The 12,273-nt window shown below is 42.6% G+C and overlaps 1 protein-coding gene and 1 pseudogene across 1 annotated transcript in view; one reads left to right on the forward strand and one right to left on the reverse strand.

Annotated features, from left to right (window-relative positions):
* Msh2 (mutS homolog 2) overlaps window positions 1-12,273 on the forward strand; it is a 64,308-nt gene that overhangs the window by 7,447 nt on the left and 44,588 nt on the right. Inside the window, exons 4-6 of the mRNA XM_052746514.1 lie at window positions 1,530-1,676; window positions 5,752-5,901; window positions 6,472-6,605. Coding sequence (XP_052602474.1) covers window positions 1,530-1,676; window positions 5,752-5,901; window positions 6,472-6,605 — 431 coding nt within the window. The remainder of the gene's footprint in view (window positions 1-1,529; window positions 1,677-5,751; window positions 5,902-6,471; window positions 6,606-12,273) is intronic.
* On the reverse strand, window positions 4,429-5,745 carry LOC128115632 (selenoprotein K-like; annotated as a pseudogene).

The raw sequence follows: 12,273 nt of genomic DNA on the forward strand, positions 1-12,273 counted from the left end.
GGCTTCTGATTTTTGTTATTTAACCTTTATCTAAGTTTTGTTTGTGTCATTTGTGTGTGTGTATAGTTTATTACTATTTTAGATTTGCCTAGGATAGTGTCTCATGTAGCCAAACCTGGCCTTGAACTTCAAAAAAAAAAAAATTAGATTTTTGTTTGTTTGTTTTGTTTTTTGAGACAGGGTGTCTTAGGGTTTCTGTTGCTTCTGTTCCATTGTTTCTATTGACAAGAAGATGACCATGGCAGCTCTTTCAAAGGAAAAGATTTAATTGGGGCTGGCTTGCAGTTCAGAAGTTTAGACAATATCATTATGGCGGCACACGGGCAGGCATGGTGCTGGAGAGGTAGCTGAGGGTTCTACTTCCAGATTGGCAGGCAACAGGAAGAGAGAGACACTGGGCCTGGCTTGAGCATTTGAAACCCCAAAGCCCACTTCCAGTGACACACTTCTTCCAACAAGGCCACACCTACTCCAAGAAGGCCACACCTAATAGTGCGACTCCCTGGTGACCAAGCATTCAAGCACATGAGTCTTTGGGGGCCAGTGTTATTCAGACCATCATACAGGGTCTCATTATGTAGTTCTGGTTGTCCTGAAGCACAATGTGTAGACCAGGCTGGTCTTGAACTCACAGAAATCTACCTGCTTCTGCCTCCCAAGTGCTAGGATTAAAGCTGTGCACCACCACTGCCCAGCTAAAAATTTGTGAGTGTTTTGCCTACATGTGTGAATGTGCAGCACATGAATGCCTGGTGCCCATGGAAATTAGAAGAAGGCTTCGAATTTCTTGGAACTAGAGTTACAGGTGGTTTTGAACCACCATGTCGGTGCGTACTGGAAATCAAACCTTGGTCCCCTGGGAGAGCACCCAGTACTCTTAACCACTGAGCCATCTCCCCAACCCTGGTACGTATTTTTTTAAAGGAATGTTCTATCTACTAATTGTATAGTCCAGCCTGGCCTGCCTCCCAAGGGCTACAGGTGTGTACTACCATGCCCACCTGATTACCCCCTCTCTGGCCCCCCACCCGAAATACTGGGCATTGGTAAGGTTTCCAGCATGCCATGCAAGTTCTCTATACTGAGCTTATCCCCAGCATCTCTCTCTCTCTCTCTCAGAAAGGGTCTCACTGTTATTCAGGCTGGCGTCCAGAGCTTGCTATTCAGTCTCAGCCTCTTCACTGCTAGGATTAAAGGTGTGCATCACCACACCAAGTAAGCAACTGCTTTTGAAAGTTTATTTTCTCATAACTTTAAAGTTGAATTAATAGTTCATAGTTTTTTGTTCCTTTGTTGTTGTTTTTAATAAATGACTGGGTCTTCCTGTGTAGCTCTGGCCAGCCTAGAACGCCCTGTAAAGACCAGGCAGGCATCTACCTCTGCCTCAGAGTTCCTAGACTGAAAAGCTGTTCCTAGGGACTTGTATAGTGAAGTCTTCTGAGCTGTCCTAACTTTCTATTTGCTAGTGTTAGAATTTCCCTTTTCTCATTGATTTCTTTGTACTGATTTGAAATGTTTCCTGTAAACAGGTTGTTCAGAGAGGAGGGATTCTGATCACAGAAAGAAAGAGAGCTGACTTTTCCACTAAAGACATTTGTCAGGATCTCAACCGGTTATTAAAAGGCAAGAAAGGAGAACAGATAAATAGTGCTGTCTTACCAGAGATGGAGAATCAGGTATGTGGGTTACAAGTATGAGTGTATTCATAAATCATGACAGTGACATTTTATTTTATTTTATTTTTTTATTTTTTTTGGTTTTTCGAGACAGGGTTTCTCTGTGTAGCTTTGCGCCTTTCCTGGTACTCGCTTTGGAGACCAGGCTGGCCTCGAACTCACAGAGATCCGCCTGGCTCTGCCGACAGTGACATTTTAAAAGGCTAATTTAGTCACTTTTAAAAATTGCCTTTATTTATTATGTGTGTGAGCACATGTGTTGTTTTTAACAAAATCTCAAATTGGTGGATTTTACCAATAAAGACTCAGGAGCCAGGTGCTGGGGTCAAAGCCTGCTGCTAGTTCAGAGGCAGAGAAAGCACCCAGCTGACCTTCCTCTCCCAGAAGCTCCTGCTTTCTCCTATGCCGTCTCAACAAGACCCCCCCTGACTCCCCTACTCTCTATGCGTTTTGTTTTTTTCCTAATAATCCTATGTTCACTTCCTGTCACCTGGTTGCGTGCTCCCATCTTGACCTATGGTTGACTTGATTCAATCCTGTTTCCAGTGTTCAAGCAGAAAGCTCTTGGATTAAAGGTGTGTGCTAGGGCTGAGCCACACCACACTAGAAACAGATTTTTCCAGTCAATAATGCAATTTCAGGGTCCACAGTGTGATCATATGTCCTGTAACACACATGCTCATGTGCATTCATGTGCACACACAGCAGCATGTAGCTGGCAGTCAGGGAACAGCTTTGAGGGGTCACTTTTCTCCTGTCATATGAATCCTGGGGATCAAACTCAGCTTGTCAGGCTTGGCAGCAAGTTCTTTGACTGCGAGCCATCTTGCTGGCCCATACTTCTGTCACACTTACCTTGAAATCTAAACTACATTAGTGATACTGTTTATTTTATGTGCAATAAACTTTGTGGAAAAACTCAATAAAATGACTAGAAAAATTGAAACATTACCTTATAGTATTATATTTAAAGATTAATTTTTAATTTTGTCTGTGTGTGTGTTGGGGTATTATGCTGCCCTTGGAGGTTAGAGATGTGGGCGTCCCCTACAGCTGAAGGATATAAACCACCTTATGCAGGTGCTGGGAACTGAACTTGGGTCCTCTGGAAGAGCAGGACAGGTTCTTAACTGCTGAGCCATCTCTCCAGCCCGTTTTCTTTCTTTCTAATTTAATTAAAGACATGGTGGCTCATGTCTTTAATCCCAGCACTTGGGAGGCAGAGGCAGGTGGATCTCTGAGTTATAGAGTGAGATCCAGGACAATCAGGGCTACACAGAGAAACCCTATCTTGAAAAACCAAAACGAAAAAGAAAAAAGAAACCAGTGTGGCCAGGAGATGGAGGCAGTCTGAAATATATATTAAGTTGGAGGCCATCCATGGCTATATGAAATTGCTTCAAAAAGGCAAATAAAAACCAGGATGAGTAAAACAAGGATGAGTAAAAATCCCAGGAGTTAGAAAACGATCTTCCTTACTAAAAATGTAAAGAAGCTTGTAGAGATTTGGAGTTTTCTGTTTTTGTTTGTTTGTTTGTTTTTTAAATGTTTGTTTGTTTGTTTTTTAAAGACAAGGTCTTACTATATATCCCTGCCTGGCCAGGAACACACTATATAGACCAGCCTGGCCTTAGTGTCTCCCTGTTTCATAACCAAAACAAAGAATGTTGATGTGTGCCTTCTGGTGACATAAGGGGAGATTCTTTCGACAGCCTTGTGTTAATTAGTTTGACGTAGGCAATTAGGTTATTGTTATCATATAGGAAAAAATAGGTTATTAAAATGAATCAGTGTTTTGTTTGAGAGGGTTTCATACAGGCTGGGCTTGAATTGGTGATATAGACAAAGTTGATTTTGAACTTTGATCTTGCCTTCATAGCCTGAGTCCTGGGTTTGTAGGTAGAGGCCACCATGGATATATTTTTTTATGTATTATTATTTTGTGTTGCTGATTGCTTGACTTGAGTGTGGAGCTCAGAAGACAACTTTGCTCCAGTTCCACAGATTAACTAAGTTTATTAGCCTTGGGCTGCAAGTGGGAACACTGACCCAATAAGACATCTCACTGGCTCTCAAGTGTATTTTAAATCAGTATTTGTCATTATTGGATGTCTTGAACTTCTTACTGTTTTAATTTTCTTATTGTATATTAGTAATGTAGAATATAAAAAAGTTAAACTTGTTTAGTTTTTTTATTATTTTATATAATTTTATATAATTAAAAGGTCCATATGATAGTTTGTAACTGAAATTCTTACAACTTAATTGTTTTGTTTTTTAAAGATTTATTTATTTATTATGTATACAGTGTTTTGCTTGCCTGCCAGAAGAGGGCTCCAGGTCAAATTATAGACGGTTGTGAGCTACCATGTGGGTGCTGGGAATTGAACTCAGAACCTCTGGAAGAGCAGCCAGTGCTCTTAACCTCTGAGCCATCTCTCCAGCCCAGCTTAATTGTTCTTAACTATCATCTATGACTCAGTATCATTAGTACTCTCCTGTGCTTCCTGCCGATGTGATTTTGAGACTTCCTTACCATCTTCATGTGCATTAGGGGGCTATCCTGCTTCTGACTTCTGACAGTATAGTTTGCCTTTGTTTGTTTATATAAATGATTTATAGGGCTATATTTTATGTATTTTTTTTCCTATTTTTAGAGATGGGGTTTCTACTTTTATGTATACTGCTGAAATAAATATGGTATGTTTTTTTTTTTTTTTTATAAATGAGAGCAAAATAACAACGAGCAGTATTTTAGCAGATGTAAAAAAGCAGCCTGGTGGTGGTTGTGTGGTGGTAGTGGTGCCGCACACCTTTAGGCCCAGTGCTCAGGAGGTGTAGGTAGGCTGATCTCCTGAGTTGGAGGCTAGCCTGGTACAGATCGAGTCCCAGGACAGCCAAGGCTACACAGAGAAACCCTGTCTTGGAAAAAGAAAAAAGAAGTTGTAAAAAGGCAACATTAACAAGACTGAATACTTGGCCTATATTTCTTACAGATCAGAGATTTGGGGTTTAATTATATAAAGATGAAAAATCAAATTTTGCAACCTAAAATATTTACTTATTACAACTATATTAATACTTCAGTAAACTATGCAAAGAATCCACACATGTTTGTTTATAGAATTGCATGCCAGTCAGTTCAGATCCTCTGGAGGGAGTTCCCAGCATGCCCTCATTCATCTGTGAGGGCATGAGCCACTCTTCACTTCTTGATGGTTTTTTTCTGCACATGTGTATGTCTAGTTGTCTGCATCTTAGACCATACAGTTCCCTTCCGCATCCACCAGCCATTGGAGGTGGGCTGGGGCCGTGAAGATGGCCTTTGTGGAGGGTTTCCTGGTAGCCCTCTTCCATCATACCTGGAATCAGATAAGCTTCCGTAGCCTCTTCTTCTTTTCACATCTTGCTGAAGCAGAATTTTGAAAAGAAAAGCAACTATAAATTCTGCTATTCCCCAGAAGAAAATCTGTTACAAAAGACTGTCTCTGTGGGGACTGATTCCAGCTGTCCTAACACTTGTCCATTGGCGATGTAAACCATCTCCCCTCTGGTCCCCATTCTAAGCAGCTGGGTTTCTACTTTTCTGAGACAGGGTATCCCTGTGTATCCTTGCCTGGCCTGGAACTTCGAATGTAGTCCAGGAGGACTTACAGTCCCTGCCTTTGCCTCTCAGGTGCTGGAAATAAAGGCTGTACAGCCGTACCTGGTGGGTTTCACTTTAATTTTATATATATATAAAAAAATAAATAACTGCGTGTGAGCGTGCATGCATGGTCATTAGGGTGCCCCGGTATGCATGTGGAGCTCAGAGGACAGCCGGGAATTCTTTCTGCTTTGGGTTCTAGGCATCGAACTCAGACTGTGAGGCTTGGGGAGCAGGTGCTTCTACCCACCGAGCCGTCTCACTAGCGTGAGAGACAACCTTTCACTTTGTTTTTTGTTTGTTTGTTTGTTTTGTTTTTTGTTGTTGTTGTTTGGTTTTTTCGAGACAGGGTTTCTCTGTGTAGCTTTGTGCATGTCCAGTCTCTGGTCTGGGTGATGGGAGGATCTTGTGTATTCAATTTATTTCTAGGTTGCAGTTTCATCCTTAGCTGCAGTAATCAAGTTTTTAGAGCTCCTGTCAGATGACTCCAATTTTGGACAGTTTGAACTGACGACTTTCGACTTCAGCCAGTACATGAAACTGGACATGGCAGCAGTGAGAGCCCTCAACCTTTTCCAGGTAGGAAAGACAACAAGGGTCAAAAACAACTGAATAGCTGGGTGGCGGTGGCACACACCTTTAATCCCGGCCTGGTCAACAGAGTGAGTTCCAGGACAGCCAGGGCTACACGGAGAAACCTGCCCCGGGGGAAAAACAAAAACTGAATAATTAAAAAAAAAAAAAAGTTCCCTTTCACAAGTAATGATCTGTTTAAGGAATTTGTATATTGTACCATTACTGTAGTCAGACTGGATCAGTAGTTTTTAGTTGTTGTATTTGATTTCTAATCTCAAACAGGGTACGTATACTTGTCCTAGTCGTTTGGGTAAATCTGTGTTACAGCAGTGCTTTAAAGTTCTATTTTGAGTTTGTTTAAAAACTGCAGTCATCATGAAGCAGTTTAGCTGTGGGCAAAATGTGCATATTTAAATGTAGATTAACAGGTTTTACCTTACCTTAGAGAAATTTTTGCGGGCAGTTCTTAGTTTATATTCGAGAATAGTATTCATTATTGTTCCCCCAGTTCTATTTCTTGGCATGGTAAAGCCTTTGCTGATGGACGTTTTTACTTTATTGCCTGTGTACTAGGGTTCCGTTGAAGACACCACTGGCTCCCAGTCTCTGGCTGCGTTACTGAATAAGTGCAAAACGGCTCAAGGGCAAAGATTGGTTAACCAGTGGATTAAGCAGCCTCTCATGGACAAGAACAGAATAGAAGAGAGGTACAGCAATCAGTGTGTGCTCTCCCTGCCTTTGAGCAGTCCGCTGTTAACCCTGCGTGGTAATGCCACTTACTCCGATACACAGTTCACACTCATTTTACTTTTCGTTTTCTTCTGTTTTGGGTCCTGGGCTGACCTTGAACTCAATATTTAGTTGAGGGTGAATTTTAACCTTTAAAAACATTTTATTATGTGTGTGGTGTGTGTGTGTGTGTGTGTGTGTGTGTGTGTGTGTGTGTGTGTGTGTGTGTGTGTGGTGTGGGGGGGGGGCGGCGCTTCTAGGTGTGGAACATAAATCTGTAGGATCCATCCTCCTTCACCTTCGTGTAGGTTCCAGGGCTCAAACTCAGGTATAGTCGGGTTCTCAGCGAGGGCCCTCGCCCACTGAGCCCTCTCTCGGGCCTAACTCTGAACTTGTGATCCTCCTCCTCCTGCCTCCGCCTCCCAGGCTCTGGCATATGTGAGGGCCACCCTCGGTTTATCTTGTGCTGGAGGTGGAAGCAGTCCTGGAAACTCATCCCAGGGTGTTGTGCTGAGCTCTGTCCCTAGCCCAGCTAACTTCTCTCGGTGTTATAAGAGTTCTTTTTATTTATTATTTTTGGGGGAGCACAAGGGAGGGCAGAGGACAGCGCTCTGGGGTTGGCTTTGTTGTCTCCTTTACACCTAGCCTGTGTGTGCCGTGAGGAAGGAGAGAGACAGCACTCAAGGTTCCAAAGATTTTAATAATTCACCACGTAAGCGGATCGCCTATAGGATCGGGGCTGCAGGACAAGGACTCGCAAAAATCATAAACATTTGTTGCTAGGTTACAGTTAAAATTTTCACCAATCAGAAGTTAGAGATTAGGGACTACCCTGTGTTTCCCATTGTCAACAGACATACAGTGAAAGCCTTTCAGTCCGTCCAATCAGAACCGTGCGATCCTTCTGGGGTTAGGATCTGCCATGAAATTCCTAAAGAACTGAAGATGCATAACGACTCTTTCTATGGTTTAGGGAGGAGGTTGATCAGCCATTGGAAAGTTCTCAGCTCCCCTAGGCCTTGGAAACTTGAACTGTATTTCACCCTGAAGGTAAAATGGAGTCTGAAGTCAAAATGGCAGTACTTAGGCCAGGGTGCTTTTTTCCTGTTCCCTTCTTTCTGAGAATTGAATTCAGGTCCTTTTTTTCTTGATAAGCCTTCTTACTGGCCACAACAACTTTTCTTTAAAAGATCAGACTTGCTGCGTTTAGATTGATCTATTTTATGTGTATGGATGTTGTGCCTGTGTGTATATGTCTGTGTACACATGTGTGCCTGGTGCCCATGGAGGTCAGAACAGGGCATCAGATCCTCTGGGACTGGGTTACAGATGGTTTTGAGCTGCCGTGTGGGTGCTGGGACTTGAACCTGGGTTTCTTCAAGAGCAGCCAAGTGATTTTAACTGAAGATCCGACTCTCTATCCTTTACTGGTTTTACAAAAATGACAGAATGCTGTTGATTTTTGAGGCAGAGTCTCACTATGTAGGCCTGGCTGGGCTAGAACTTGATATATAGACCAGGCTGGCCTTGAACACCTTAGAGATCTTCCTGCCTCTGCCTCCAAAGAGCTTGCATCAAAGGCGTGCACCATCACAACCAACCTTGTTTCATTTCTTTTCTGCCCCCCCACCCCCTTTGGCTTTTTGAGACAGGGTTTCTCTGTACCCCCTGGCTGTCGTAGAACTCACTATATAAACCAGGCTGGTCTCAAACTCACGGAGATCTTCCTGCCTCTGCCTCCCGAGTGTTGGGATTAAAGGCGTGTGCCACCACTGCCTGGTGATGGCTCTACTTCTTTTTTTTTTTTTTTTTTTTTTTTTTGGTTTTTCGAGACAGGGTTTCTCTGTGTAGCTTTGCGCCTTTTCCTGGAACTCACTTGGTAGCCCAGGCTGGCCTCGAACTCACAGAGATCCGCCTGGCTCTGCCTCCCGAGTGCTGGGATTAAAGGCGTGCGCCACCACCGCCCGGCTACTTCTTAATAAGCTTGTTGGCATAAGCCATCAGCTTCTGCAAGACCTCCTGGTCCCAACTTCCCTATCTTTCTTATTTCCTCATCCCTGATCTTCCTCCACAGGACCCTGTCACTGAAGAATGATCCAGGTCATAGCTGAGGGTATGTGCGTGCATCATGTATGTGCAGGAGCTTGAGGACATCAGAACAGGGTGTTGGATCCCCTGAAACACGTTATAAATAGTTATGAGGTGCTCCATTGTACTGGGGATCAAAACTGCGTTCTCTGGAAGAGCAGCCAGTACTCTGGACCACCCTGTCACTTCTCCAGACTCCAAGAATGCTGCTGGTTTTGAAAACCAGATGTTGGGCTGGTGAAAGGCTCCCTGCTTCAATATCTTGCACTATGGGGGTCCAGCCCCTTGATAGTCCCCTCTGAGGGTCCGGGAAGAATCTACAACCATCTGATAATTAATTTTTGATGAAAAGAAATAAATCTATGTACAGGAAACTCCTTACTCCATACACTTTATTATTCGCTGTGAGTTCTCTCTCTTCACAGCTTCTATTCTGCTCTCATGCCTACCTCGTTTCTTGCCTGATTTCTCTCTATATTTATCTACTGCTCCCTCTAAGTTCTACCTTAATTCTCTTGTCTTAATTCTGCCTCATCTAGGTCCTTTTCATCTTGTTCTTACCCAGCTCGTACTTCCCCATCTGACTTTTCCTCGTCTTCCATCTCGTCCACACGTACTCTCTGGTCAAAATCCTCCTTATTCCTCCCTGTTCTCCTCCGTCTTTCTGTTCCTCCCAAGTCTCTCTGGAATCCAGTTTTAAACCCAAACAATAGCAGTCCCCTGGTCGAGCAAGGTCATCAGGCTTGAATTCTTTTTTTTTTAGTTGAGAAAAGAATGGTTTATTTAGTTCTATAAATAAATGGAGTTAACATATAGTGTGAGATGGGGGGTTTGTTTTTGTCTGAGAAGGTTTCACTGCAGTCTAGGTTAGCCTGAAATGCAGTATGTAATTCTGCTGCCTTCCCACCTCTTCTGCCTCCAGTGTGTTGGGAATACAAAGTGTGAGCCACAGTGTGTGTGTCAGTGTAGGTTCTGATGTGACGGATGTAGAGTCAGCTATGCTAAAGGAAATCATTCTTCCCTCAATTAGTTTATGTCACTTGTTATGTCTTTTGTTTCTTCCCTTAGTATCTTTGCTTTGATCCCCCATTTCTAATTAATTATTTTGTGAGTGCGTGCATGTGTTGTGTAGATCAGAGGACAATTTGCAAGAGTCAGTTCTCTCTTTTTACCATGTAGGTCCCAGGGATTGGACTCAGGTCATCGTACTGAGCAGCAAGTGCCCCTACCTGAGCCATCTTGCTGATCCTATTTTGCTATCCTGAAATTTAAAAGACATAATAGCTTTATATGGAAAATTATTTTTGTTAAGAAAAGCTATGACTGTGCTTTTTCATCTTTGGCTGCTCTTTTTTTGTCGTTTTTTGAGACAGGGTTTTTCTATTTTGAGTGCTGGGATTAAAGGTATGTGCCACCACCCAGCATCTTTGGCTATTCTTAAGCATTCATTTTTATTATCTGTGTATTAAAAGTAATGTGGGTTGCAGTCTGATTGTTCTTTGCTTTATATCTAGAATCCACTTATGAGTGAGTACATACCATGTTTGTCCTTCTGAGCCTGGGTTACCTCACTCAGGGTGATGTTTTCTAGTCCATCCATTTGCCTGCAGATTTCATGCTGTCATTGTTTTTCTCTGCTGAGTAGTACTCCATTGTGTATATGTACCACGTTTTCTTAATCCATTCTTCAGTTGACGGGCATCTAGGTTGTTTCCAGGTTCTGGCTATTGTGAATAGTGCTTCTGTGAACATAGTTGAGCATGTATCTTTGTGGTATGATTGAGCATTCCTTGGGTATATGTCCAAGAGTGGTATGGCTGGGTCTTGAGGTAGATCGATTCCCACAGGCTTGAATTCTTGTGTGGCCATAAAGGCAGGTAAGAGTTTCCTTAGGCAGTGATTGTCAGGCTTCCAGGGTCAAACAGGAGTGATAAGGATCACATAGAGGGGCAGTAATTGTTAATTATCATTTGCAACCCAAAGGGGAAGTGACTAATGAATTAACTAAAGGCTAAATTTGGGTAATATCTAAGAAGAGGGATCTTATGTGTTCAACTATAATCTTAAACGTGATTGGTAGAAAATGTTAAGAATCTATAAGTTGCTAGGTCAATGGGAGAAAATACAACTGCCTTCGTTTTTCCTGTGGCTCCTATGTGTCCAAGCTATCTGCTGTTTTTTTGCAGGGTGGGGGGAAGTGTGCTCAGTCGCTAGGCAACCTGTGTACAGCTAGATGACTCTGGTGATAGTTAAAGGGAGATCTGGAACTAGAGGTAAGATTTGGGAAAGGAGGAAGTTAAGCTTAATTGGCACATCCTCCAGGCCTTCTCAAACAGGTAGTCTGGATGCTTAAGTCTGTTCTTAGAGAGTACAGAGGTATCTCTGATAAGGTACTTTCCTCCATCTGGGGATGGACCTGGCCGGATGCTGCCAATGATGATAATTAAGGGAGGCTTGAACTGGGGTTCTGGCTGAGCATAGGTGTCAGTGCAGAAGGTTATCTAAATATTCCTAGAAGTTGTTAGGTAAGGAGTTAGAGGTCTATGAAGTTAGTAAGGCTGTAAGAAAAGGAGGGTCTGCTATTACTTAAGGCCCACCTGACCTAGGCATTGTCTCCTTGTGGAATTTACCTTAAATCAGGAGACTAGCATGTGGACTGTTATTACTGCTAGTCCTTGAAAGTGGCTAAGGGAGATACCTGATTTCAGAGGAAGCCTTTCCTGAGGCTGTTCTCCAAATACCTTGAATTTGTATGTCCAGAGAGTGATCAGTCCACACTGTTAGCCCTTCTTAGGGAAAAATCAATTGGGAAATCTATGAAGGCACTCATGATTTTCATAACAGAAGACAGCTGATATATAACAAGCCAAATAACACCAAAAGCTCCTTGGAATTTGGCTTCCTCTGGAGGAATTCCTTGATCCCTCCAGGTAGTGACTTTGCCATAACCAGCTGAGTTCTTATGATACATTCCTGCGGCCTGCAGCACTCCACGGTGGTTGCTTCCAAGCCTGGTGACCTAGTTCATCTGAGGGACCCACATGGTAAAGGGGGGAAACTGACTCTTCAACTTTGTCTCTGACCTCCATGTGTGTGCTGTACATGTATAAGCACATGTACACACAGAGATAAATGTAATAATTTAAAAAAAATACCAGATATTTTATGATTAATTTCCAAAGAGTCCTGTTGGAATTTTAGGGATTAAGTGACCCTAAAAATTTATCACGTGTTGTAGTTAAATTGTGATTAATTTAATACAATACTATCTAATTTTGTGCAGCTGAGAGATTGAGTTTAATATGACTGATAGGTATACTCTGTTAATGCCAGTAGTAGCTTTGATATATCTAAAATTGTGGTTTTTAAAGTGGCATTGTCAAGGAAACAGAAGGCTTTCTCTTTTTTAACGACATCTGTTATCTAGAAACGTAAACTGACACTGTAATTACTTCTGAAGTGGTTTACTGAGTAGGCTTGTGAAACTAGCAATTCATTAGGCTTTTCAGGGTATCTGGGCCAGACTGAAGGAGCATGGGGATTGCTGTGTGCTAGTGT

This window comes from Peromyscus californicus, unplaced genomic scaffold, assembly GCF_007827085.1.
Source record: "Peromyscus californicus insignis strain IS unplaced genomic scaffold, ASM782708v3 Scaffold_1__1_contigs__length_55948999, whole genome shotgun sequence".
NCBI lineage: Eukaryota > Metazoa > Chordata > Mammalia > Rodentia > Cricetidae > Peromyscus > Peromyscus californicus.